The sequence below is a fragment of the Corvus hawaiiensis genome, chromosome 5 (genome assembly GCF_020740725.1).
Source record: "Corvus hawaiiensis isolate bCorHaw1 chromosome 5, bCorHaw1.pri.cur, whole genome shotgun sequence".
In the NCBI taxonomy this organism is placed as follows: domain Eukaryota; kingdom Metazoa; phylum Chordata; class Aves; order Passeriformes; family Corvidae; genus Corvus; species Corvus hawaiiensis.
Window position 1 is genome coordinate 56186271 of NC_063217.1, and position 26758 is coordinate 56213028.

General features: G+C 40.6%; 1 protein-coding gene and 1 long non-coding RNA gene across 5 annotated transcripts in view; one reads left to right on the plus strand and one right to left on the minus strand.

Moving 5' to 3' along the window:
- The first annotated feature begins 1575 nt into the window (after positions 1–1575).
- The window catches only part of TECRL (trans-2,3-enoyl-CoA reductase like), a 60144-nt gene continuing 34961 nt past the window's right edge, over positions 1576–26758 (plus strand). Inside the window, exons 1-2 of one of the 3 annotated variants that reach the window (XM_048304842.1) lie at positions 1576–1868; positions 15263–15314. In XM_048304842.1, the coding sequence (XP_048160799.1) occupies positions 1635–1868; positions 15263–15314 (286 nt within the window). In that variant the 5' untranslated portion in view covers positions 1576–1634. The remainder of the gene's footprint in view (positions 1869–15262; positions 15315–26758) is intronic. The other 2 variants (XM_048304840.1, XM_048304839.1) reach the window with 2 other exon arrangements.
- Positions 2942–26758, minus strand: part of LOC125326514 — a 316424-nt gene continuing 292607 nt past the window's right edge. For both annotated transcript variants that reach the window (XR_007203871.1, XR_007203870.1), the window contains 2 exons: positions 12083–12166; positions 2942–3249 (listed from right to left, as the gene is read on the minus strand). This is a non-coding gene — a long non-coding RNA (uncharacterized LOC125326514). The remainder of the gene's footprint in view (positions 3250–12082; positions 12167–26758) is intronic.

The following is a 26758-nucleotide window of genomic DNA, read 5'->3' on the forward strand; positions in this document are numbered from 1 at the left end:
TACTCCAAAATGTGTCATGTCATGTGGGCATAAAGCATCTTAACTATGAGTTTGGGTTAGACTCTTTAGTCAGAACCACTGGCTGAAGAACCATAAATAAATTTAACTGTCTCTTCATGCTGAAATAGTTTTCTTATTTCAAATACCCAGTCCGGTTAACATTGAGCTCAGACCTGTCCACAAGTTCAGCCTCTGTTAATTTCACTGTTTTCTTTTCCTATGTCTTTGCCTTGTGTTTATAAGCAGGACTCTTCATGTATCCAGGCTTGATTTTCCAGAACTTGAGCACATATACAACTTGATACAGCATGGATTATTCCTTTAACAGCAACTAGTGTGGAAATTGCCTTCCTTTGGGGGTCCCCTTCACTTTCATTTTAATTCTTGGAGTAACTTACCAATTATTTTCTCTGTTATTTCATAGAGGTTCTTGCCATGTGTCTCTAGATAGGATGTAGTGACCACTAAATTTTCTGTAAGTTATAGCAGAATCAAAGAAAAGAGACCTGTTCTGTTCCCCCCCCTGCTTTCCAGAGAGGGTATTAGTTGTGTGGTGACTTTTACCTCGTGGAAGATTTTCCCACTTAATTTATTTCATCAGAGCAACAAACCCATATGATTTTTGCAACAGTGATTGTAGTTTTCCTGAGATTTTACCATGGAGAAATGGATTCAGAATTTATTCTGTGGAAAGAGCTGTCTCCAGAAACTCATGGTGCCCTTCTAACACTGTAATCCTGGGCAGCCCAGGGAAATTAAAGGAGAATTTCAGGATGGAAGAGTGTTGCTAGTTCTATTAAATTAAAGTTAAAAAGCCATACATGGAAAAATGAAGTTTAAACAAGGCTTGGGGAAGCTGCTTCAGAGAAAATTTGTTGTTTTGTGTTGTCTTTATTTTTACCATTAAAGCTGCTTTTGTTGCAGAATCGCATTGTAAAAATTGCCAGGAAAGAATAAGAAAATAGTGAAATGATCCAAGCTCTGAATGAATGCCTTTAAGGCTATAACTGTGTTTCCTTCAGTTGATTTTCCCTGGCAGAACTGTAAGGAAAGCTCTTCCCCATTAAATACCAGAAATCCATAGTGCTAAAACCAAGCAGATATGGGCAAGCATCCCCTAAATTTTGCTGATGAACTCATGGTATTTTGTTAGTAGATATTTCTAAAACAGATGACATCTGATGATGATTCTAGAATAGATGACATCTATATCTCTTCTTGTGTGTGTATGTGGACATTTTAAACACCTGTCTCAGTAGGTAACAGTGGAATTTACTACATTCATTTCTGGTTGCCTCTCTGGGGCTTGGGAACTTCAGGATCTGTTATCTGCTAGTAGGGAATCTCAGCATGTCTTGTTTCAAATGCTGGTTAAAATAAAATGAAAAAAAGAAAATAAGGAAGCAGCAGCAGCACCAATGCAGCACATCATGACAGCAAATTAAATATAGACATGGATTAACAGAGCCATTGTTTTCACTCCTGCTAAATAAGACAGTACACTTAAAATGGAATGCCACTTGACCTTTTGTGTCTTGTCAGTCTGTGACTGTATTTAACTGAGGCAGAGAGGAAACATTTTCCCCTGGAACTGTCCCCTGTTGATATGACGATCGCTGCTGCTGGGTCACACCATGCTCAAGAGGCAGAATCCCAGCACTCCAGAGCACAGGAGGGATCTCGCAGCCGATGGAGGAGTTCTGTCCATGTCTCACAACGACTCACGCTCTTTTTTCAGCTTATCTCAGCTGGTGCTCTCTGCTGGCCGGATCAAACCATCGCCAGCCCTCAAACATTCAAAAATCACGTACTTTGAAGTAGAAATTGTTGATGTGCAAAGCAAAAAGCAGATCTGCATTGTGGACAAGGTGAGTGTATTATCCCAGCATGCTGGGGGTGTGCCTGGTTCACACGGTGCCAGTTCAGGGACTCTGTTTTCAGTGTGTTGTGGTCTTATTCTGTAGTACTACTTTCATTCCTTTCTCTGGGAGACACTAAGAATTCCTTGTTAGTCACAACCCTGGGCTGTGCTTCTTCAGGATTTTTACAAGTAATCCTGCACTGGTTTGTTGTAGACCTCCTGGCTGCTCTGTGGATTCCAAGTTATGTCCTTAGGCTGACTCTTGACACTTAGATTGCAGTGTCTGTTTCAGAGCACGATACTTAAACGTTTCTTTCAGAATGGATTCTCAGTTTTAATACGTTTGTAAAGCTTACCATCTCTGCAATGCTATGAGTACTTGCTGGTATCTAAATGTACTCTGCTGTGCCCTGCTTATTAGATTGGAACTGGCAATTAAAAAAAAATTTTAGTTTTAAACAAAGGGTCTTAGCTAAAAGAGGTGTTCTGAGTGTTTTTTTTTTTTTTTTTTTTTTTTTTTTTGTTTGTTTGTTTGTTTGAATAACGTGAGTAAAACAATATAAACTACAGCCAAATTGCATAAGTAGGATGAGAGGACTGGGTAGGAAGGAAGCTTACAAACCCATAAATAACAGCTAAAAAATGCTTCATAAATATTTTCATCACAATTTTTGTGATTTATTGTCCCTCAGTGAAAGAGTTGGTCTCTTGCCTGCCATGAAAATGGGAATCCTAATTTATTTAGCCTATGGAATTTTTCAGTAACTTAGTGGAGTTTTGAGACTTACTGTTTTCTAGAAAAAAAAAATCCCCTTATCCTCATTGGCAAGAGCTGGAACAGGTAGATAAGTTTGCTTCAAATGTTTAATTTAATGCCTTTGAAATACACAGAGTGGAATACTACCAGATTTCCAGTGTTCTTGGTGATTTAAAGGGTGTTTTTGCAATTTGTGTGCCTAGTTAATGGTAAATGACTCATTTGTTCATTCCTAATGGGGCAAAATATTTTTTGCTATTTTTTTTAATGTACCCAAAGAGGAAACGTGTCCAAAATGGTCAAACAAATAGGATGACTATTAATAACAATTTTGATGATAGCGTTCACATCACTTTATTAAGTGTTATTTACACCGTTAGTTTATCTACATACATTTAGAATTAGGTTTTGATCAAAAGAAAGACTATGTCTGTTTCTTATCTTGAGCTTTCCTATAGTGTCATTAAAAGAAATATAATAAAGAAACAGCATTAGGCAAAGAGCCACATTTCAGGAATCTTTCTGTGCTGCATGCTGCTGGGATGATACCAGACCTGTGTTTTAATCTTTATTCTGAGTTTTTCTGACCTTGAAGATTTTCTACACCTCCTCCAAACCATGGACTCTGCCCCTGTAGAGGTGAAAAGAGAGACATGAGTGGTGATTGTATTCAGAGGTAAAATACACAGAGGGTAGCAATAACAGCAGGAAGCCTCTGCTCAGGAGCAGGAATATATGTTCAATTTACATAGCCAGCAGCATGGACTTTTATAAAAATATTTTTGGCACAGTACCAAGGGATTGGTGCAAGTACAGTATAAGGCTGAGATTTCCAAGACTGCCTAAAGAATTTGGTTTCTGTATGCTCATTCACCTGGCTGTTTAAGTCCCTTTATTTGCTGTGATAATCCCCTTCTAAGTCAACCCTGACAGTACAGAAGTTGAGTTGCTTGCTTCCATGAACACTTGTTATTATTGGTGACCTTAATTTCAGTTGGTTTTTAGAGCAAACAAGAGTCTGTTGTACTGGATTCTGCATAATTTTCTGTTTAATTAAATATAACTGATACAGGGCCAACATGACACTTCTAATGCCTGTTTTCTGTTTGCAAGACAGTTATGATTAACTTAATTTCTTGGGTTTGCATGTAATTATTGCTTGTCAGAATAGGAGAGAGTAGGAACCATAGATTTTAAAATGTATGTATTTAGATTCTTATTGCATATTACTAGTGGTTCAGAATACTATGATTTAGCAATGCATTTTTAATGTTCTCAGATGAATCTAAAGGGCCAAACTGTATTATAATGGCAGAGAGAAGAACCCTTTCTTTCTCCACCCAGCAGAAACTCAGGCAGAGTAATTCAGTGCTTAATGCTCTGTGGTTAAACACCAGGAGCTGCTTCCAGAGGTTGATTTCCTAGGAGGCTCTTGCATGTGCTTCTGAATCCCATTCAGATTAGTGGGAGCTCTGTAAAGTCTGCAAAATTATGGTACATTTAACTAGTTCTGGTATTTAGCGAGAAATTATTTCCTGTCCTCAATGCAGTGTCAGGGATTTAGAAAAGGTCTGTTTAGCTGTGTGAGCTCGAGAAACCAGTTGGCACCAATCCAAGGTTTTGAATCCAGCACAATTAAATCTCTGAGTTAATTCTCCATCTGAAAAAGGAAAATAACATTATTTCCTTTGGTTTTCTTACCTATCTTATACTTTTGGGAAGGATCAGTCACTTAGATTAAGTGGTTATTATAAGTTCTTGATTGTCTTTAACTTCAAGGAACAGAATAAATACATATTTGTCTGCTTTTAAACTTTTAAGACACATTCACATCATATTGCAGGCTTTTCTACAACCAGGAAAGGCAGAAAAAAATACTGAAAGGAAGCAGGAGGAGAGAAAAATCCCAGACATTTTGGTCCCATAGTCATGTCCTGCAGGAGTTGGGTCCTGAAGAAAATTACCTAATCTTGCAAAACTTGAAGTAAAATTCACACGAGTCAGCAACACCGGAGCTTATTTTGCACATGCACGCTGTGAACATGAAATTCTTTATGGGAGTATCATTTCTTTTATTTAATATTGTCAACCTGCTCTGGGGACTTTCTCTGCTATGGATATGACATTATGCAAGTAGTTTGGCACACATGAGCTTTTGCAGTGAGTTACTTAAAGAATTTAGAAGAGGAATAATAGCAGTGTGAGATCTTTTTCCCCAGATTTGCTCTTGGTACAGAAATTAATTCCGAGGCGATAAGCCATGGAGAAGAGGCTTCTGATTTTGGGGGATGGGGAGGGAATGGAGGAATCACAAACTTGCCTCACTTTGTTTTTTTTTTTTTTCCCCAGTTATTCTACAAAATGTCCCCAAACTAGGGGAAGTCTCCAAGTGGGGAAAGTTAATTTAAACTCAGGCTACAACTGCCCTTAAAAGCAGTACATAAATGCTCAGAGGAGGTGCCTAGGGACTCGGCACTGAAGTTGTGAGGAGGTGTACGAGCAGCCTCCTGCTCCACACACTGCCCATGACAGGACAAGAGTTCAGGTGTCTGGGTCAGTGTGCAGGACAGCATCCTGGGTTTTCCTTCCTTCTTTCCCTGCTCCCCAAGGAGGCAGGCCCAGGAGAGGATGTCTCTGAGCAGGAAGGTCCTTACCAAAGCACCCAAAGGCCTTACAAGAGCTGGTGCCTGAAAGCCACAATTAGGAAAATTTAACCAAGCAATTTGGCCCATATTTTGACAGTTAAGAGATGGTAAATAACAGTTTAGTGTCTTGTGGGCCAATCTTCACCTCTTGAATATGCACATCAATACTGCATTTATGTGAAGATATTCTCAGATTAATAAATAGTTGAATAATAAGTAGCTGAAACATGAATCATACTGGTTTCTTGCTCAGTGAGTATTTAGCAAGGAAGGAATCTCTTCTTTGGCCAGTGTAAAACAGCAGGTGAGCCTAGATGATCAAAAGTCCCTTTTTTCCTTGCAATTTATTAATTTGTATGGATGAAATTGCTATCTCTGTGTAAAGAGGAAAGCATGTAATTAGTGATTTCTTGTAACAAATATTTTCAATTAAAAAGCATCACAAAATGTCTAAGGATTTTGGCTTCTGTATTACTTCCAAAAAGCCACAGAAAACAGCAGAACACACAAAAATCAAATCTTATAAATGAAAGAAAACAATTCCTTTTTGTATTTTTTAACAAATAACCCACATTTTTTTTTGCCACCCACAACTTATGAAAAATACATAGCTACTCAAAAACTGTTTTACTCATACATAGTTCCAAAAGCCTGATGTAGGTTGGTTTCAAAGTTATCGATGTGCAGTGATTTGATTTATAAATGCTGTTAAAGCAACTCATAACTGTTTCTTTTATAGCACTCATTGTATAATATTTTTTTCTTCATATTAACTTGTAGTAAAATGTATTTTCTCACAAATGGTGCAATGTAATTAACTTTGCATGAGTTGCTTTTAAGGCAGAAAGTGTTACACAATACAGTTTTTACAGAACAAATCACCTCTGGGGGAGCCAGCAGAGAAAGCTTTTTCCCGTCAAAAGCCTCGGAGCTCAGTAGTTTTGTGCTGTACGCTTTTGCAAGTTAAGCTGTAAACAGAGGTGGAAACTCAGGTTTTGGCGACCATGCAGTGATCCTCCTTTTCAGAACACTTCCTAAGGCCTGCAGAAGAGAGCTTGCTCCCTCAGATGTGCAGGAAGAGCCTCTTTTCTTGATGTGTTGCAAAGATAATGGAGGCTACTTTCCTACTGTTCATTAAACCAGCTCTCCATGCCCCACCTCATGCCCTCTCCCACTGAAATCTCTTTGTAAAACCCAGTTAGTGATAGATAAATGTTTTTAGTTGACAATACACCCTGTAGGAACATTTACCTGTATGTTTGTGAGTGTAGGCATGCTGTGCAATGCCTACAATGAATGTCATGTGAATATTGTCATTTTTAGTGAATTAAAAGGCCCTTGCATAGACACACATCTGTGCATCAACACAGTCACTTCTACATACACAACATTTCTTGCAGAGAAATACTACAGTGTAAATATCACTACATCTTTTGCCAAAGATGAATTAGGGCTTATTCTGATTGCTCTGAAAGGCCTGTCCTTCTCTGAATGAGTTCATAAGCATTTTTTTGGTTGAAAATCACCTAAATCAACAAAGTGTCTTTGTTATCTGCATGTGATGACTTAATAAGACAATGAATTTACCCTGGCATGTCAGCAAAGCCATTTACATGCAGAAATGCTGTCTCTGGTATCAGAAATCTCTTCCCCTTGCCTGCGGGTTGCTACTCTCTCACAGAAAGTGAACAGCCAAGGAGAGCAGTCATCACTGTCTCTTGCACAGTCAGCTCTAGCAAATAAAAATAACTTCTCACATCATGGCTTGAAGGCTAGACATATCACATTCATTTTAGGTGAGCAAATGCAGTCATTAAAGTAGGCAATGAAACTCTGCAAAGGAACTCTTTGCAGTACCAGAACATTGCCTCTAATGTCAGATTCTCCCCATTAGCCTCATTCTAGGGAAGCAAAGTAAAGAAGTCCTTTCCCAGGAAAGAGATTAATACCTTCATGGCCATTTTAGGTATTCCCCCCCCCCCCCCCCCCCCCCCCCCTTAAATCTTTCACTTCTAATATTTCACTTCAGAGGACTATATATTCTTCTTTGTGGAGAATGAGCAGAACCTGTGACTATCCACAGCGGCCTCATTTCACGCAGAGGATTTTTATCATCATTTTTCTCATTCAGGCAATCTGTCATTGAAGATGTGCCACCACTGATGCCAGAGATGCCCAAAGGGGCTGAATAACCAGCTGTGTCAAACTAGGGGGCTTACTATAGTAAGACATGGATATGCTGAGTCCCACATAGCAGCAATTCCCACAGCAAAATGGCTGAATTTAGTCTGATTGCTGTAGAAGTCCTCTTTTTAAATTTCCTTTTGGAAGGAGGATTTTGTGGTGTCTTTTACTGTACATTTTCACAGCATCCAGCACAATGGGGATCTGGTCCCTGCTGGGGGGCACAGCAAAAAAATACATTTATAAAATCTGTGTGTTTTCTTGCCTGTAAGAATTGAATCTTATACCTAGCCTCCAGTGCTGGAAGTGATGACAGCAGTATTTTCTTCCCCAGTTATTACTTATACTTGGTAAAGTAGGTAAACATATTCAAATTCTGTTGTAGCAATGCATGACACTTATTTCTTCCTGCTCTGCTAGAAATTCACATAATTTTAATGTCAATATAGCTACAGATGGTTTCAGATGAAAAGAGGCAACTCTACATATAACTTCTTGCTTGCTGCGAGATGGCTTTTTAAACGGAATACCTGGAGAAATGGCCTTTGATTTTTCTAGAAGAGAGAGACTGGGGAGGGGAGAAGCTGGTACCTTTAGGGCATTTAGCATTTGTAAAGGGATAATTTAAAGAATTACAGAAGCTGCAACAGATGACTAATGCTTCAGCTGATACTAATCAAAGCTTAGAAGTGCCTTTAAATGACAGGTTTTATGCATCTCTTATTTTAGATAAAAAAAGCCTAAGCCTGGGGAAAGAGTAAAGAAACAAATATAATAAATATTAAAAAAAAAATTAAGTTTCATACAAAGTTCAGCAAAAACAAGAGAGTGAATTTATGATACACTGGTGGTGCTCCAACTCTTCCTGAACATAAGCCATTCTGGCCAGCAGTAAAAGGCAGCTATCTTACCAGAGCAGTGAATATTGCCAAAAATTCTCAACAGATACAGATTCCCAGCCAGTGTGAAAATGTCCTCTTTCCCACCAAAGTTATGACATTTTACCCCAGCCACACATTTGCCTTATTGCATTAAAGATAATTCACAGATTATTGCAAATTATGAATGTACTGGAGCAATACCAGACCACAGGGAGCAGTAGATGTTTTATTAGTCTAATAGCTAACAGCACAGCCCATGATGGAAAGTCAGGTGCATAATGGCATCTCATATAGGCATTATTGTAGCATTAAAATACTCCTGCATGTGATTTATTGCTCCATCAGAACATGCTTCAGGTTCTTTCTGAAGTCAGACGTGTGATTCTTCACAAAACACCTGAGCCATGTAGTCATGGATCTATAAATACCCAGCAGTATATGTTAATGCTATTATTATATCTGCCTATGTTTAAGCAATTCTGGATTTTAAAAAAGTCCTTAAAATGCAAGATTTTCTTTCTTAACAGCCACGTTTCTTGTGCTTCAAAAGAACAAACTGTTGCAGTCCGAGAATCTCTACCAGAAGTACAGCAGTCTCCTCATTGCACTTGGTATTGAATAATGAATAGTACTTGGATTTCTAACAGACCTGATGCTGCCTGGTTGTTCTCATCTATCACCCTCATTTCCCATTCCTATCTGCTGCTTCTCAGCTTCCAGCTTCCCTCCATGGACCTGCTTTATTAGCCCTGCTGCTCAGAGAGCCACTTGTTTTGACAAAATAAATTCTTCTGTGAATTTTCTTTTGAATTGGTTAATCTTTTGGCTTTTTTTTTTACTTCATGCAGTCCCCCAAATAGATTGTGACCATCTTGTGCTAAATATTGGTTGAGTTTCTTTGGTGCACCTCTTGATTTTAAATTTTATCAGTCTGTGTAGATATAAAAAAGCAAAAAAAAAATCTATACAGCCATTTGATAGAAAAGGGAAGACAAATTCAGAGGTGCCACAGCTAAGCCATATGCTTTATCTGTGCTAGAACTGGAAATCAAAATCCAAACAAAAACATAAATCCCACCCCAAGCCTCACTTTTTTCCTGAGAATTACAGGTCAGAATTTTTCTTTATTATTCTAAAAATATATTATTTATATTTTATTCAAGAAAACATTGTTATATATATTTATAATAAAACATTATAATATTTATTTTAAAGTTTCTGTTATTATTTTTCTTTTATATCATTTTTTTTTTGGTCACATAATTTGTTTTTACATGAATATCCCAAATGTTGCTGTCTTTGAAAGCAACAGTGGGAAAAAAAAAGAGCCTTGATTTTTTGATGAGGTAGAATTTGGGAAAGATTGCATTGCAAGTTAATTCTGAAATATTTCAATCTGTTATGACACAATAAATATTTCAATCTGTTATGACACAACAAATATTTCAAGTTCAATTTATTTTACAACTTAATAGTGCATTTATTTGCATATTATTTCCTATTGGGTTGTTTTCAATGACATGAGAGCCATGTGTTATATTATTTTGCACCGTCATGATAGATGTGTCATAAAATAATGCAAAAGTAATGACAGTTTCATACAGATGAGGGATAAAAAGTAATGAAAATAACAACAAAATGAATTTCCAGCATGTGCCAGAAGCAGATTTTAAAAAAAAATTACTGTTCCATTTTTAAAATTTGAAGTCAACACAAATTTACATATCCAGGGTTTTGCCAGAACAGCTCCATTTCCCTGGTAGAAAAGTGTTGTGACTGAGGCTTCCTGACAAGTTCTGCTATTCAGGTGCTGAGGTGAACAGTAACCTTACTCAATCCCCCTTAATAAAAGGTCAGAGGACCAATTCCAGTCCGATTTGCTCAGAAATTGGTGTACATGTTGAATTCTGTAAACTGAGGCATGGCTTGCACACCTTCTCTCTGCTAATGAATTACATTCTCTTTACTTCCACTCTCATCTTTAGCAGAGAGAGAAAAAGCTCTTTTTGGTGTCTGACACCTTTTCAGGCAATTATTTGCAAAGAGAGAGGAATCTTTTTTTTAATAGAAATACCCAGCTATCAGTACAAAAACAATTAATCATCTTTAGAGACAAACTTGCCTGGTGTACATTGACATGACTGCACCCAGCAAGCATGTGGCTACGTGTATTCTTAGCTAATTTGGCCCATAATCACTGGAAATACTAGTCAGATTATCTCATATGCCAAGGTTCATGTGACCAGTTAATAATCTGGAAGACTGTTCAGTGAGACAGCCCTCTACTTACGGACGTGTGCTGGAAACTACTTCAGCTCAAGCCATAATTCAGAATATCTCCTGGTTCTGGAAAGACTGGATTGAGAGATTGAGATCAGAGCCAGCTGTTTGGGAGCCACTTCACTGCAGTCTACTGAGTAAAATACTGCATTCTGTATAAAGCCTTTGTGTAGCTGCTGACAGCACTTGTCTATATGTAGTTACCTCTGTGTCATTTCCATGGTGACCTCATTTATTTATATGTCTTTGGGCATGACCAGCACACTGGTTCACCAAGAGAGCAGTGTGGGACACACTAGGGAAAGGTTAAAGCAAAACAGTGCCAAATTTTTAATTCTGTCTTTGAAAACTGACAATAAGGAAGAGCCAGTCTGATCTGGAAGTCAAATTCACCAAACACAGAACTCTGTTAGAACAGGTGTTTTTCTAATTAACTTTCTGTGGAATGCTGCTGGTTTCTGATAATACAGCATGCTCCCAAAACAAGGACAGGGTGGAAAAGCAGTAATGATGAAGTATTTGTTGAGTACTGAATTTGGAAATTACCTGGCTTTCCCATTAGCTGGTTATCTCTTTTGCAGCCAGATCCTCAGCTGCAATAAACTGATGTCACCCCTTTGAACAAATTTACTCTGGCTGAAGATGGGGTGGTGGTTAATGAGCAGCTGGAGTGGAAGAATTTCTGAATTTCTGCAATTATGGAAAATGCCTATGATAAAGTAGGTGACTCAGCAGTGCAGTGGTACTGATATGTCACAAAGAGAAAAAAATATTCATAGGGAAATGTTGAATGAAAGATTACTTATTTGCTGAAATTCTATTATTCAAATTCTTATTGATATTCTGCTGACCTCTGACCCCTACAATAATTCTTTAGTGCAAGAACTGTGTGATGCAATTACATACAGATCACCAGATTTGCCATAATTCCTTGACTTATAAATGTAAAAGAGGTATGAAAGTGGATAACTATCTGATTAGCTTGCACTCACAAAAGGCAGTATTAAGTTCCCTTAATATCTTCCACTTAGTGCTCTTCCTTGAGTCATAGCATAAAATACTAATATGGTATTTTAAATCTTAAAAAGAAATGTGATGCTTTGTGCATTGGTGTTGAAAGGAAGAACAGAACTGGTATGGATGACCCAGAAGGTCCTTTAATTATTGAATTCTTATAAATGAAAAGTTGCCTCAAATGGAAAAGCAAAAGTTTTCTGGCTGTGAAAGTACAGGAAAACCAGGATTTGACATTTTTAAATCATCCTTTTCTGAATGAAAAGTGTAATGAATGGAACCCACAGCTGTAAAATATGCATTTATTCATAACATTTTTTCGAGAAAAAGTAGTCTGGCACCTTACACATGATAGTCATTTATTAGAAAGTTGACTATATTTTAAATCTGGTGTTAGACTACAAGTTAAGAAGTTGTAGGGAAAAACTGGCTTGACCATCGGACTGTAGAAGATACATACCAAATAAGAGCAGAAATCCATCTTGCTTTAAACAAATTAAGGGTGGTCTCTCACTCTGCTTTGCCTTTGCATATTTGGAAAGTGCTGAAATAGAAGAAAGAAAGGGTTATAACACTTTTAGAAATATTTCAGAAGAATGAGAGTAAGACTAATAATTGCAGTGAAATATTCCAGAGTGTTTTATTCAGTTAGCAGGAAGGGTAATAAGGGCAGATACTTTCCCAGTCCTGACAATTCCTCAGCTTGTATTGATGTACAATGAAAAGAACAAAAGATAACTAATGGTCTACGAAGAGGACACCCTTAGTAGTAAGCTGGTGTCTCAGCATCCATCTTCTCACTGATCAATATAAGAAACTATAACTTCACTGGTTGTTTTATGAGGTCTTTAAAAAAGCACACAGAATTATCAAGATCATAAAAAAGTGTATTTCATTCTTTTGTGGCTATAGCCTCATTATTCTGCCTGGGAAAGGACACCGCGATTCTTCTATGTCACAACCCATTCTGAAGGGAGAAAGTATTTGTGTTATTTTTCAGCTCACAATCTGTGCAGTTTGTCTCAAGTGGAAGGTCCTCTTCTAAGCCAGCTGGCTCATAAAACAAGTGTCCTGCTGCCCTCCTGGCTGGATGTGAGCTCCATGCCTTCCCTTGGCCCCCACAGCCTGTGCAGAGCCGCGCAGAGCTGCCAGACTGCGACTCACCAGCCCAGACATCTCTGGGCCCGGGCTGGCAGGGCTTAAATCAGCTCTGGCCTGAAGCAGCTTGGATGTAGCCAAGCACAGCAGTGCTCCTGCTAATGAGCTCTGCCTTGCTCAGGGGTGTACAGAGCACGGCCCTTCCAGCTGCTGCTGTACGCTGCGAGCGCCGGCCTTGGAGGTGGGGAGTGGTGTGTGGTGCTGCACATCACGCACCCCGTGGGCACACTCACCGGCTCCTGGGCTGCAGCAGGACACTGGAAGCACTTTGTGACTTTTAAACACCTAAGGCATGTGGATGGTTCCACAGGTAGACCTAAAGCATGAGCTTAGATCAACTTTTTAAATAGCTGAAGTTAGGCTCTGCCATAGGATGATTTAGAGGGGAGAAAGCACTGATTGTCTCAGGATGAAAAAAAGGAGAGGGATGTAAAGGTAGAGTTGCTAACGAGGGCTGGGCTAGCATTTGGAAGAGATTGAGAGCAGCTCTGCCCTGAAGTGAAAACATACTCAGGAGAGCTGGAGATGGAGACCTAGGCTGTGTTTTGAGCAAGCAATGCTTCGTAAGCATGCTAAGCTTTACAGTTTTTCAGCTTTCTTTGACTAAATCAGATGATCAGCTCTCCAGAGCATGGTTTGGCCCTAGCTACTCTGTCCCAGAACCCATCACAGTGAGGTGCTGACCTGTAGGGATGCAGGCCCTGCAGTACTGTGGCTTATAGTGTGTTTCTGACAAATTGGAAAAGACCATCACTGTCCTTCAGCTGGCAATGCCAGCTCTAAATACCTGCACATCTGCCCTGTGCTAGGACACATGACAGATTTTGGTCTGCAGGCTTGTGTGCTGAATAGTTTTTGCCACCTAACAGTGCTTGCATCCATATCTGATGGATTCTGGGCTCCAGGCCTCACAGGTGGGAGATTACAAAGTGTGAAAAAGCAATTTCAGACATTTTTAGAGGTTTTGAGAACCTAAGCCCCCAGCTCCAGTAGTCAAGTCCACAGAGGATGCACATGTGACAAGAAAAGACACATGGAGACTATGGGAGATGTGCTGTTCTATTGGGTGTTGCATGAAATGGCTTCAGTGCAACAAACAGATAAAATATTTTCTTTCATTTTTGAACTAAGAAAGATAAAAGGTCTTCTTTGTTTGCTGCAGCTAGGAAGAAAAGAGACTCCCAGGGCAATGCCTCTTGCCTGGCCCAGTACTGTTCAACATGGTTTGGGTCAATACAGGTTTGGGGACAGAGAAAAGGTGATCCCTGGTTTCAAGGAGCCCAGGCCTTGATTTGGGTGGAGCTGGCATTGCTTAGCAGCCACAACATAGACACAAGTCAGGGTTTAAGTAGAATGTAATTTACAGCAGTTCCTGTAAATAAGGACTTTTCCAATGCCCAGTAAAACCCTCTGTAACTGTGGAAAATAGAGTGTTCTCAGCTAAACCCAAGGAAAAAGCTGGGAGAGGTCTGTACTTTACTGCCTTTTAGCACAGGTGTCATTTTACATCTTTAGATCATTGAAATCCATATTGAGCTCTCTGCCTGTTCATATTATTTCTGGAAGCAAGTTGGGTTACTCATAAGTACTGATAGCACATATATTTTATATTTGCATGAGGTGTCAAATAACATAAGAGTAAATTTTCTTTCTGTGCTGATTTGTTGCTTTGGAGTCAGCAATTTTATTTCATTTCATCAGTATTTCTCCAAACTCAATCTTTTCAACAAAACAACCTATGTTAAGGTTTGACTGATCTCTACTAGGAGAATTTCTCATGTTCTTTTCTATACTTTTGCATGGTTATTGTCACAATCCACTAATAAGTAGCTCAACATGCTACTTCCTCAAGAGTCCTGTTGCCTTTCCTGGAAAACAAAAGGCAAATCCAAGTCTTTTGCTCTAGTAAATGCTGTGTTTCTCATACAATTTGTACAAAGTATATTAAGAAATCAATATACACAATAAAACAGAGCCTAAAAAAGCCTCCAGACTGCCCTCTAACACTGTGACACCTGAATTGCTTCAGTGGACATGAACAAAAGCACGCAGAAGCAAACTCATTTCAGGCAGAAAGGACAGAACCTGCCACTTTTGCTACTGGCCTCTCCAGAGAGCCCTTTCATATCTCTAGGAGATAGATCTCAGCATGCTTCAATCTAACTTTTAAGCTAAACCCTTTAAATTTTCCCACTGGTTTCACCTTGGGGGCAATTATTGCATCAAGCAGTGCCAGCAGCTTTCTCTCTTGACCTTTGTGGTTTTTACCCTTCCATTGACCAGGCAGAGGTGGTCCAGGTGACATGTAAATCAAATGTGGACAATCCTTAATAACATGTGAAAGCAAATTTTCTGATTTGTTTCATTCTAGCCTGAAGAACTTGCAGACAAAATTAAGCATATCTGCATTAGAATGGAGAAAGGATCCCAAAGTGAAGAAGAAAGAAAAACTAATCTGCATGAATTTTGCTTTCTTTTCCAGGTACCTCCAGCATCTACCCTTCTTGATGTGAAACACAAATTTCACAAAGCATGTAAGTACTATGGCTACCAGGCTGGAGGCATAGTTAGAGGCCTTTCACTTAGAGAAATTGTCAAATTTATTTTTCATGAATCTCACACAAAAGCTGAGACTGGCTTGACAGCTCCAGTGCTCAATAAGGACAGTGTTTGAACTAAAGTTCTATTGTAGCTATTGCAGATGGGAGAGACTGGAAGGAGATAACTGCATAATTTATCACTGCCAGCACATGAGGGGCAGTAGTTTTTATCTTGTTTTTAATGTTAAACAGTGTCAATTCAAGACCAGTACTACATTTGTTCTCCCAGTGTTATACTGGATAAACTTCAATAAATATAGACTGCTTCAAGCTGGCCCTAAACTGACCATGTGGACCAAAGAAATACTGTAGTGGGGAACTTGAGTTCAGAGTGATTAAATGACATCTGAATTTAGGTTAGATATACAGAGGAAATTCTTTATGGTGAGGGTGGCAAAGCACTGGCACAGGCTGCCCAGAGAAGCTGTGGATGTCCTGTCCCTGGAAGGGTTCCAGGCCAGGTTGGATGGGGCACTGAGCACCCTGGTCTAGTGGGTGGCATCTTAGATACTGAGCTCTCATTAGTTTTACAAAAAAAAAAAGTGTGATCAACTAAAGGCTAGATCCCTTTTGCAACAACAACAACAAAAAGTGTCAGCCACTAATATGCCTGAGTTCAGAGTAGGGTAAGTAGAAAAAGCACTATGCTTCTCCTCTGTCCTTAGAATTTTATAAAACACTGAAGCTTAAGGCATCTGTGGTTGCACATGGGTTCAGTTGATGAAGTGAAAGGCTGTTAACCTGCCTGCTCTAAAGTTACTTATTTTCCCTCCCTGTAAGGGCTTGTAAAATACAAAATGGCAAAAGTTCAAAAGCCACACTGCTGAATATGAAAAGATCGAGTGCATAAGTTTTAATATTTCAGTAAGGGTATGTCCTCCCATCAGTTTGTCAAATGCAGTGCACTTCTGCCTAGAATCTCTTAAATCAATTGAAACGGGATTTATATTGATGCAGTTTAAATTTGTTGGAGAACCCTGGCACAGAGGTTTATGCCAATATAACTGTGATGTGGTTTTTAATGGATTTGGGCTAAAATGATGCAAGATTGTGTACAAGCCATTTCAATGGCACCTGTTTTGATATTAAGAAGCATCTTACTCCTCAAGTACTCCCAGTGATGTAAGTGGAGCTGAGTGTAAAGGAAGACAGTAAGCATACAACAAAGCACAGCACACATCATGAACCAAACCTCTGGCAGTGCAGTGTTTTACAGCGCAGGGAAGGGCTGGCAAGTGCCTTCAATGCTTTTTAAGTTCTCAGTTTTTTACGTCAATTCCTCCCATTCCTTGGAGTACACCATATCAGTGTCCTCTGTCCTTTCTTCTCATTTCAGCTCATTGCTTTGATCTCTCTTTTCCAGTTCAGCCTGGATGTTGTTGTCTCATGAGGTTCCCCCCCTTCCTTCTTTCCCGGTTGCAAAGATCAAACCTTCACTTTTTTCTCTTTGTATAGTTAGTGGGATGACAGCTAATAAAATATTGTTCTCTTAGGCAAGGGCTGAGAAGGGGCTGAAGCTGATCTGTGGATACCTTTGGTTAGCATGCATTTTGTACTAGCTCATGCATTCATTTCTGTCATTTTTGAGTGTGCCAGACTCACATGTTCCCCTATAATCTCTCATTAAAACACACTCCTACGCACACCCCCTTACAGTCTCCCTGTCTTCATACACTCTCCTTTGATCACCCATGCAATTAAGCTTTCTCCTCAGCTGGTATCTTGTCAGTCCTTCAGTGAGAGGGACCCCCGTGCAGCAATTTCACAAGCATCATCTCTGTCACAGATCAGGTTTTGCTGCCTGATTCAAGAAAGGAGGAAAAAGACTGAATTGTGAATTGCAGCACAGGCTGTTAGACATTAAAATAAAAGAAATGAAATGCAAGTGACACGTGCCGTCTTACTGAAAAATAATTTCTAAGTTAGCCAAATATTAGTTTGGATCTACATTTATACAAAAGGCAGAATAAGGATTTAGAAGTCCAGGAACAAACACTGAAATACTCCTCAGCCTTCACTTCAGCAAAACTGTCTCTACTGAAACAATCCCAGCAAGGCCTAATCCTGTGCTTTTTGTGGCATTGGGTTCATGGGGGCAATCCGAGTTTCATCACCGGTGATTCAGGGATCTTAGTGGAGAGTAACCATTTAAGACAAAGTGCTATTTTCATGGGAGTTCAAAGGCTTTTTCCAGACGGAAGCTGAATCATCCCCTGGCTGCTGTAGCCACTGCCTGTGGGAGGGACGGGCAGCACCAACTGGGGTCAGCCCAGAACAGCAGATTCCCTGCTGCAGCCCCCTCCAGCCATCAGCTCTCTGTAACAGATGTTAGAGCCAGGCTGTCATGCTTAATGGCAAACATCACACCTGCCCACCATGGATCTGTCTAATCCTTTTTAAACCTACTTACAGTTTTGACCTCAGCAAAATCCTCTGGGAAGGAGTTCCACAATATAAGTGTGTTGTGGACAAATGCCTACACTTCTACAGCTTGATGTTTTCTTCCTGAAATTGAGTGGCAGCTGTGTGTCAGGGTATCACTGGCCATCATGCTGAGTTGTCTGAGGCATGGGCAAAGAAGCCTCAATCAAACTGGTGCTGTGTGCTAGGAGACTTTACTAGAATTTTCCTCATTCCTTTGGCTAGCTGGCAGACATGCAACCAAGCCAAAAACTAAGTGTATAAGAAAGAAGTCTCTTGACCCATTTTCTCAGTTGCTTATAATGAGTTAGGTACCTGCCATTTTCTTTATCTATACAGATTATGTTTTCAATGGAGAAAGAGATAGCTTGTAGGCTAAAATTCCTGAGCTCTTGTCCTTGGCAATAACTTTTCACCTTTAATTTATTTTTATCCTTGCAAAATGTATTGGACTGCTGGGGGAGGAAATCTTACAGATAGAAAATGAAAAACTGTAATAATAATGCTAATTCAAGTATCACATAACTAAAATAAAATACCTCTAGAACAGATAATATAGTGGAGTCAGTGATCATTAAATATTTTCAAGGTTACTGCATGAAAGTTGCTGAAAAAGCTCTTGAAAGAAGAGGAAGAACAGAAATGAAAGGGGGTAATAAGATCTCAGCAGTACTGTAACAAACTGATGGAGGCAACCTCTTGCACAAGGGGGACAGCACAATTGCAGCTACACTTTGAAGCCAGAAGGGTGAGCGTAGGGAGGCCAGAAATTACCCTCTAGGCAGAAGGAGCAGGCAGGGAAGGCAGGAAGCCTAGTGATGTGTGGAAGAAAAAAGTGAAGTCCAAGAGACAACTGAAAACATCATGTCAAGGGTATCCTGGGCTGCAGAGGGAAATAAAGTGCTCAAGGAATAAGGAACATCTAAGCTAAAAGAAGTTATACAGGGCATTTAAAATAAGCCATATCAATGAAAGCAAATCATTAATACAGAAATTGTCAGTAGATGGCACTCAAGAATAAACAGCATAACTTCTAAACAATATGAAACTTCAGAATCTTGCCATACCATCTTGTAACTGCTCCTTATAGGTATTTCTATAGTGATCATGGGACCTATGTTCCCTGGAATGCTGCTGAAATATTTTCTCTTGCTTTTCTCTAGAGAGAGGACGAGGAAAAAGACAGTGCAATTCCTTCTTCATGATGGGACCAATCTCTCTTTTAGCCTCCTCCTAACAGTAGGGCAGTGTGTTAGGGATCATCTGCCAGGTTTTGCCTACTGCTCTCATCCTGAGTGTTCCCCAGAAGCAACAGCAGAACCCTGCAGATTCCACCACCCTGCAAACCCCCTGGTCAGAGCACCCCCTGTCTGACTGTCTGCACAAAAGCAAATCAGAGGCTCCCGTGCAGGCCCTTCCACCACAGCATTCACCACGCCTGTCAAACACTCCCACTGACTTCCAGGTGCTTGAATAAGATGTTTATTGCCTAGTGCAAGGAGATGTGCTCTCAGAAGACAAACATAAGCAGAAGTACCAAATCACACAATACTTTTCCCTGTGCATATTCTCCCTCCTCCCCTTTTCAAAATGACCTGTTACTGCCTTCAGCTCACTTCTACCCCCAGTTGCCTGTCAGTAGTGCTCTGCTCAGGCAGTGCTCAGCAGCTGCAGGGAGAGCAGCACTTTAAAAAAACCAGGTTCTTGTTCACCCAGAACCCTGAAGCAGATCTTCAAAACACAGAACAGCAGAAATCAAGCTGATGGGGTGAAGGGCAAGGAGGAGAATCTCTCGTTGCTCAGAAATCACAAAGCAAGCTTTGTGAGCACAGCTCAAGGCACAAGAAGTACTAAAATTAATTCTTTAGTGGAAGAAGTCCTCTTTCTTTTCTCCTTTCTAAAAAGGCTGCTAAGCGTTTTCATGCCCTTAATGTGCAACTTTTCTGGTTTTCATGACATTTGAAATCTAACAGCACGATTCCAATAGCAAGGGCATCAGGAATAACTGTTTTTTGCCAGGCCCTGTGCTGACACACAAGAGCAGGATGCAGAACTGATGCTGGAAAGGATGACTGTACTGCATCACGTAATTTCCTTCTGGAGGCTGGCTGTGATGTTAAACTGCAAGGCTCAGAGAGGTGAGGAAGGATGCTGTGGGGATTAGCCATTAAGAGCAGTACCAGGGAGAGCGGTGACTGCTAAGCCAGTCCTTGCCTACCGGCTCTGTATAATCAGGACTGTCTGATAACACAGTCTTGCTGAGAACCTGCAGTTCCTCTGATTTCTCCACACTGTCTATTACGGCTGGATTCTCAGGTTGCAGAAAGTTAATGAAATCTGTCAATTTTGATGCCTGGAGAGACTCATGTGCCTGATGAATACATCTGCTGGGGACTAAGAGAAGCTGAATTATGCTATTTATGGCTCAGCAAAGTTGACTTCATACTCTTGGCCTGTCAATCAGCCATGTGTCTCACAAACCAAAGAGACTCAAATAAGTTATATCTAGGGCACAGAGCCTTCCAGAGGGATCTTTCTTCTGTCCTATATTAGGAGATCAGGCTTTGAGAAAGCCAACATTTTTGAAAGAGGGCAATGATCTGATTTCACCATGAGTTGCCTTGGGCTGGATGCACTCCCCGGACAGAAAGGCAGCTACAAAGTCTATAGCTTTTATCAGATCTCAAACTCCTTCCTCTCTGATTGTGTCCTAAGTAGTTCGCACTAGCCCAGAATCCATATATGAAGGAGTTTTCGAAAGGACAGACAATATCCTGCTGTGCAGGCGTCTGATTGCAGAGCTCAGAGGCCCAGCATTATGTCCCCAGTATGGATTCTCAGAGCACACTGGGTTGGCAGTCACATCCAGCTATTGTTTTCAATAAATTCTCCCCTCTCTGCATTCATAACAACTCAATTGGAAATTACACAATGAAGGCAAATCACTGGGGATGGGCAGTTATTACAAATGGGCACTAAGAAGAACGGTGATTTCATCAGTGTAAATTGCTCATTCATCTGTGTTGATTTGTAAATGGAAATTACTAGATTAGGAGGGAACATGGTATTTATTCCATCCTATATTTATAATTTAGTTTTCTTTTGTCTTAGTCACACAGCAGAGATCAATAGAATACTAGTTTCTGATGAATTTCCGTATCCCTCAAGTGACACAATTCTAAGATCTTTTTACTTCTCTATGCCTGTCAGTACAACCCAGTTTATTAGAAACTCCTTGAATTTCTTGTTACTTCCTCAGTGAGGCTTGTATATTCTGAAATTCTTTACTGTTTGCTTCCCAGCTCTGAGCACAAAGTAAGCAACAGCTCCTGCCACAAAATTCAAAGAGGTTGCTACCCTCTTCCTTCCCAGCTCAAAATCAGAGATCTCATCCATGAGCAAATTGCTTCCTGCCTGTGCAGCACGTGCCTGTAAGAACAAGGACCCAAATTCTTGCCTCAGGATGGGGCTTTAGTCACAAGACCAGCCCATCCAGTAACTGCATTTCTATCCTGGGCAGGGAGAAGCATCAGGAGGACGACCCCCTCTCAGCTTATTTGTGACATATCTGTGCAAATCTGGATATCCAAAATACAGGAGTCTGTCTGCTGGTACAGATTTGTGTGACCTGAATTTATGGCTTGGCTGTCAAAATAATTGAAGCCCTCCTGTGAAAGCTGGCAATTTTTTAAACTCCTTTGCAACAGCCAGTCAGGAAATGAGAATGGCATCATTGACCTAACACTGTTAAAAGAAAGGAGAAGCCAAACTGAGTTAACCTCATGATTTTCATCCTCAGAGTGCATGAAGATTTGCCTTTTACTCAGACACCACACCCCCCATCCCCATTCTGTATTGGAATGACAGAAAACCAATTCTGGCTGTTTTCCAAAAGGGACAGACAATGCATGGAGCCCATCACATACCTCCAGAAGGTTCTGTGCACTTCACAGACACTGTTGTGCATCCTGAGTTGTGGTCATCAGCCTCCCATTTAAGCCCCACTCATGTGTCTCTGGACACTGCTAAGGCCCGGATTTTGCTTTTGGACATTTCTAGCTGGGGTGCTGAGATAATAGCAGTGAGAGCAAGAACCAGACCAGGCATCTGCAGTTCATTTCTCTGCTGAGCACTTGAATCTCATTATAAGTTACAGAGAAAGAGATACTAAAACAGTCTGAAAAGCCTCTGATCAGGTATCCATTAAGTTTTGCTTTCTGAAATACATACATGGTTGCAAAAATATTTTATGTATTAAATTAGGAAACGATGGTGGAGGTTTGGTTCACCAAGCTGATTTAGAAGCAGGGCACAGAGAACCTTAAGCAAGACTTTAAGAGATGGATTTTTAAAGCATTTTGGTCTCCAAAAGATAATAATAAAATCCAGGAGGCCCCCTGGGACTTTTGAAGTCTCCCGATTAACACTGAAATGAATGTGATGCTTAAGACTTAGGTCTTTAAGACTTGACCAATAGGAGTCATGCTATTGACTGGGGTGAGTTGTGTGCTAGACACCTTCCCCCTTTTGAACTTCATTTTCTCATCTATAAAATAAGAATAATTTACCTGCCTTTCATCCACCTTGGGATCTTTTGTCTGTTTTGGCTGTCATCCTGTAAGAAACACTTGGGACAAAGGATGACTTAAATATATGTTTAATGACCTATTGAACCAGAGGGAGTAAGGTGTCTAAAACACAAAAGCCAGGATTCATTAAATCCTTATAGAAATAAGATGACCTTCAGAAAACCATCAGTATTAAAATCAGCAATGGAAAAAGTGAAGATCAGCTCAAAAAATTTAATGAAAATTCACGTTATTTCTCTTTCTTTTTGACAGCTGCTGCATCTGATGTTATTGCATTTCATTAGCAGGATTACAGATATCATTTCAGATGAGTAACATAATAAAAGAAAAGGCAGCAATTCTACTGAGATGTAGCTTGAAGCAGAACTGTCCCCCTCTGCTCTCTGGGATATTGTTCCCAGCTGAGATTTACAGTGCTCTAACAATGCATCACAAATGACATCCTATGTAAACAATTGGAGAACAAATGTGAGATGCTATTTAAATGCCTCATTAAGAAAAGGAAATTTCATAGCTAGATTCTTTGCTTTTCTTGACTTTGCAGTAGATTTAATTGACAGATCTAGATGAAAAACATCAATTTGTTTACCAGAATTGCCTGTTATTATTTACCATGTGTCTTATATTGCTGCCTATGGTTCAGCTGAGAAAATTACAGTAGAAGGTCCTATAGAAGTAATCCAGGCCCTAGAGAATATCCAGTCTTAGGGAAAATGAGGAACTAAAGCCTACTGAACTGTTAATAGAAGATGCCAAAGTAGTTTTGGGTTTAAAACTGCTTCTAGATCAATTTAAACTCAGATATTAATGTTTTTTGTCTGAAGAAGAGACTAATTCCCAGTGTTTACCTGGTGTTCACCAGCAGGCTCGTGGGCTTAATGTTCATTCAAGGAACTCAAGATGTTGAAAGCCCCAGTGGGCCTTCATAAGTGTGAAAAGAATCTCATGTCCATTAATAAGACAGGTGTCTGTTGATTAACGGAGGGTCAAGGTCACCTGAGGCTTTAAATGTGCTCTGCACCTACATCAGGTTTTCCATAGGAATCCCTGTGCTTTTGAACACCTAAGTTGGCACGTGGCCTTACTGAAAGGTCCAACAGCTTCTCTTACAAAGAGCTGCTTGGAATGGATGTGTAGGAAATATCCCAGGATTTCTTGTGAAAGACAACAGGCACTGGATAGCAGGAGAGGAAATGAATCTCCCCTGCCAGAGTGGAAGGAACCTTCCTCCTTGAAAAACCTCTGAGAACATGGGAAATAAATGACAAGTCCTATGGTGTCATCTCTGCTAGACAGGCTAGAGAAGAGGCAGCAGCTTCAGCTTCTAAGTGCAGACTTTCCCCCAGGTCTTCTCTGCCTCATGTATTCCCTGGATGTTCTTCTGCAGCCCCTGGCCTCCTCAGGGCTAGGAGCTGTGATGTAACAGGTAACTGCAATTCCAGGGGTAGGGTCAGGTGAGCACAAGAGCAAGGGGGGCTGTTCAGACCTGTGTGTGAAGGATCTCACCCTGTGATAGTGGTTTGTTTTGCATTTGTTTACACGCAAGCCCTCTCTCATATTTGTAGCCTATTTCTTTATTTATTTTCCTATTTGGGCATGTGGGGAAAGAAACCCTAAGAACAAGCAAAACAAGAAAGCTTTCAAACAAAATTTGGTATTTCCAACTGTTTCAAGTTAATGAAAGCAATGCATCAAAGACAAGAAGGTGAACAAATGATTCACAGTAAAAATAATGTAGCAGAGTTTTGCCTCTTTCTAAATTGTCCCCAAGTCGCAATGATATTGAATACATTTGCTGTTGAAAATTACTCACCACTGAAACAAATGATATGTGAGTTATACTGGAACAACGCTTGTTGCTCTGGTTTAAATACATACTAGTGGAAGGCAATATTTTTTTTATGTTCTGCCATTAGACTACAAGTTCAGAGTGTACAAACTGTCTAGATGAGCCGTGTCTATAACATTTACAGAGGGAAAGCAGTAGAGGTGTTCAAAGGCCATGAAGTGTTTGCCGTATAGATTGGGATGAAACGTCATCCCTCAAATATGAGAACGAGTACTCAACAAGCAGTATCACTGCAATCAAATCCTTCACGGACTGTATCTGGGAAGCTGTGGAAAAGCTTTTAGGTTGGAAAAGGCCTCTGAGATCATTGCGTCCAACCTTTGACCGATCACCACCTTGTCAACCAGTCCATAGCACCGAGTGCCATGTTCTGTTGTTTCTTGAACACCTCCAGGGATGGCAACTCCACCACCTTCCTGGGAAGCCCATTCCAATCTTTAGAACCCTTTCCATGAAGAAATTCCTCCTGATATTCAGCCTGAACCTCCCCTGGTGCAGCTTGAGGATATGTCCTCTCATCCTGTCATTGGTTGCCTGGGAGAAGAGCCTGACCCCCACCTTGCTACCACCTCTTTCAGGGAGTTGTAGAGAGTGATAAGGTCCCCTCAGGCCTTGTAGCAGTGCTTCTGAGGCACAAAACCCTTTCCACAACCTAAGTAAAGTGGTTGGATGGGGGAATTAAACCAGCCCAAATAAATTTCTCCCAGGAAGGACATGGGAACATGACAGCCTCTGGCTTGCATGCTAGTGTCTGCTCTGCTGCCAGAGCAGGGCAGATCTCTGCTGCCTTTTTCTCACTGCTCCTGGAGAAATTACAATTTAGCCCTGTTCCTAGTGGGGATTAATTTTCAGTGTGGTGAATTTACCAATGAATTTATGAGTTAATTTGTACTAAGGACAAAATCGTGTCAATTCAAATGTGTTCGGTTAATTGTTGATGGCATTGGTGTGGCCATTAGATACAAAATCCACATTGCTTTGGGGGTCAGCGAGGGAAAACATCCTGATTAGCTTAGTGGCTGGAGAGAGCACTATCCCTTGGATAGTCAATATTGAAAGAAAATTATACTTAATTAGCATACTTTATTAGCTAATTGACTGTGGAATGCTTTTAAAGAAACAGCTAGAGCCTGGTGTAGGAGTCTGCCCAGTACATCAGTGGGGAAGGCACAAATGAGCTTTTGAGCCATCTTTCCTGTATCAGCTGTGATTGTTGGACCACTGTGTACTTTCTGATGCTGGAATATAAAACCAGTGGTGCCCCAGTCCTGCTGTAATGTGTGTTGGCACAGGACCACATTCAGGCAGCGTGCAAACAGCACTGGTTTGAAACACTGACCTTGCCAGTTCTCTGCTCTCTGTCCCTCTTGCAGCTTTGTGGAGAGCTGCTACCTAAATGTACTCAGCAGTTGTGCTGATTGTGGCAGTACCCACACCAGAGCTTTCTGAAGTGAGGGAGCAGTGACCTGTGTTATCGGTGTCCTGAAGCCCAGCCTATCTGCGACACCGTGAGGCACAGCACTACTTGTTCTCTCAGAACCTGGCACGGGATGAGCACGAACAAAGGTTTTAAAAGGAACAACATTTTAAAACAGGCCTTAATATCTTACTGCGTGTGTTTCCTGAGACCACGAGGGTGGGCAGATACCTGTGTTTAAATGCTCTGCTTTGCTGCCAGTGAAAACCTTGTCTGGGCTGGCTACTCCAAACCAGTACAGATAGTTGAGCATTTATGGGTTGAGATAGACAGTAAATGATTCCATAAGCCATCAAATATTAAGCTGCATTTTAAAAAATCCCATGTCAAATTATGAACAAGAAGATCGAGAGGAAGGATATTTTTCATCCCTGAAACACATACTTAGTTTGGCAAAATTAAGATCCTTAATGTGCAGTTTCTCAGGTTTGTGTTGCCCTTCGTGAGAAGGCTTCACTGATAGAGCTTATATTTAGGAAGAGAATCCTGCTCGAGTTCTCACAGCCTCCTGATACCTGAACAATTATCTTTGTTACCCTTTCCAGACTTGTGGAGATGAGAGAATCAAAGGCAAAGATAACTACCAGAATACAGATCCTCAGTTGGCATAAATTACTCATCTCTCTCTTAATCTGGGCTGGTACTTCAGAGCCAGAACCCAACTGTCTGCGAATGCGAAGCAAACCCAGTGCTGTTACAGTGCCCTCCCTGGGGGTCCCTGGTCAAAAGATTCCCGAGCCCATTAGGCAGAGCCCAGCTGCACTGACCACCCCCTGCCACCCTGCAGTGTGTGACTGTGTCACAGGGGCAGCCAGGGCAGGGTGAGGGGGTCCAGGCCTGCAGTGACGCTGCCCCACGGGGTCACAGTGCTGTCCTGGCCAGCTCTGCGCAGCACCACGAGCTCAGACCTCCTCACCTCTCTGCAGTGATGAAGGGCAGTCCCCTTGGGAAAGTTCCTTCCCACTCCCAAGCTTGTCAGAGTACCTATTTTCTTGTTTCTCTGTATTCTGGTCTGTCATTGTTATTAATGAAGTAAAAGGTG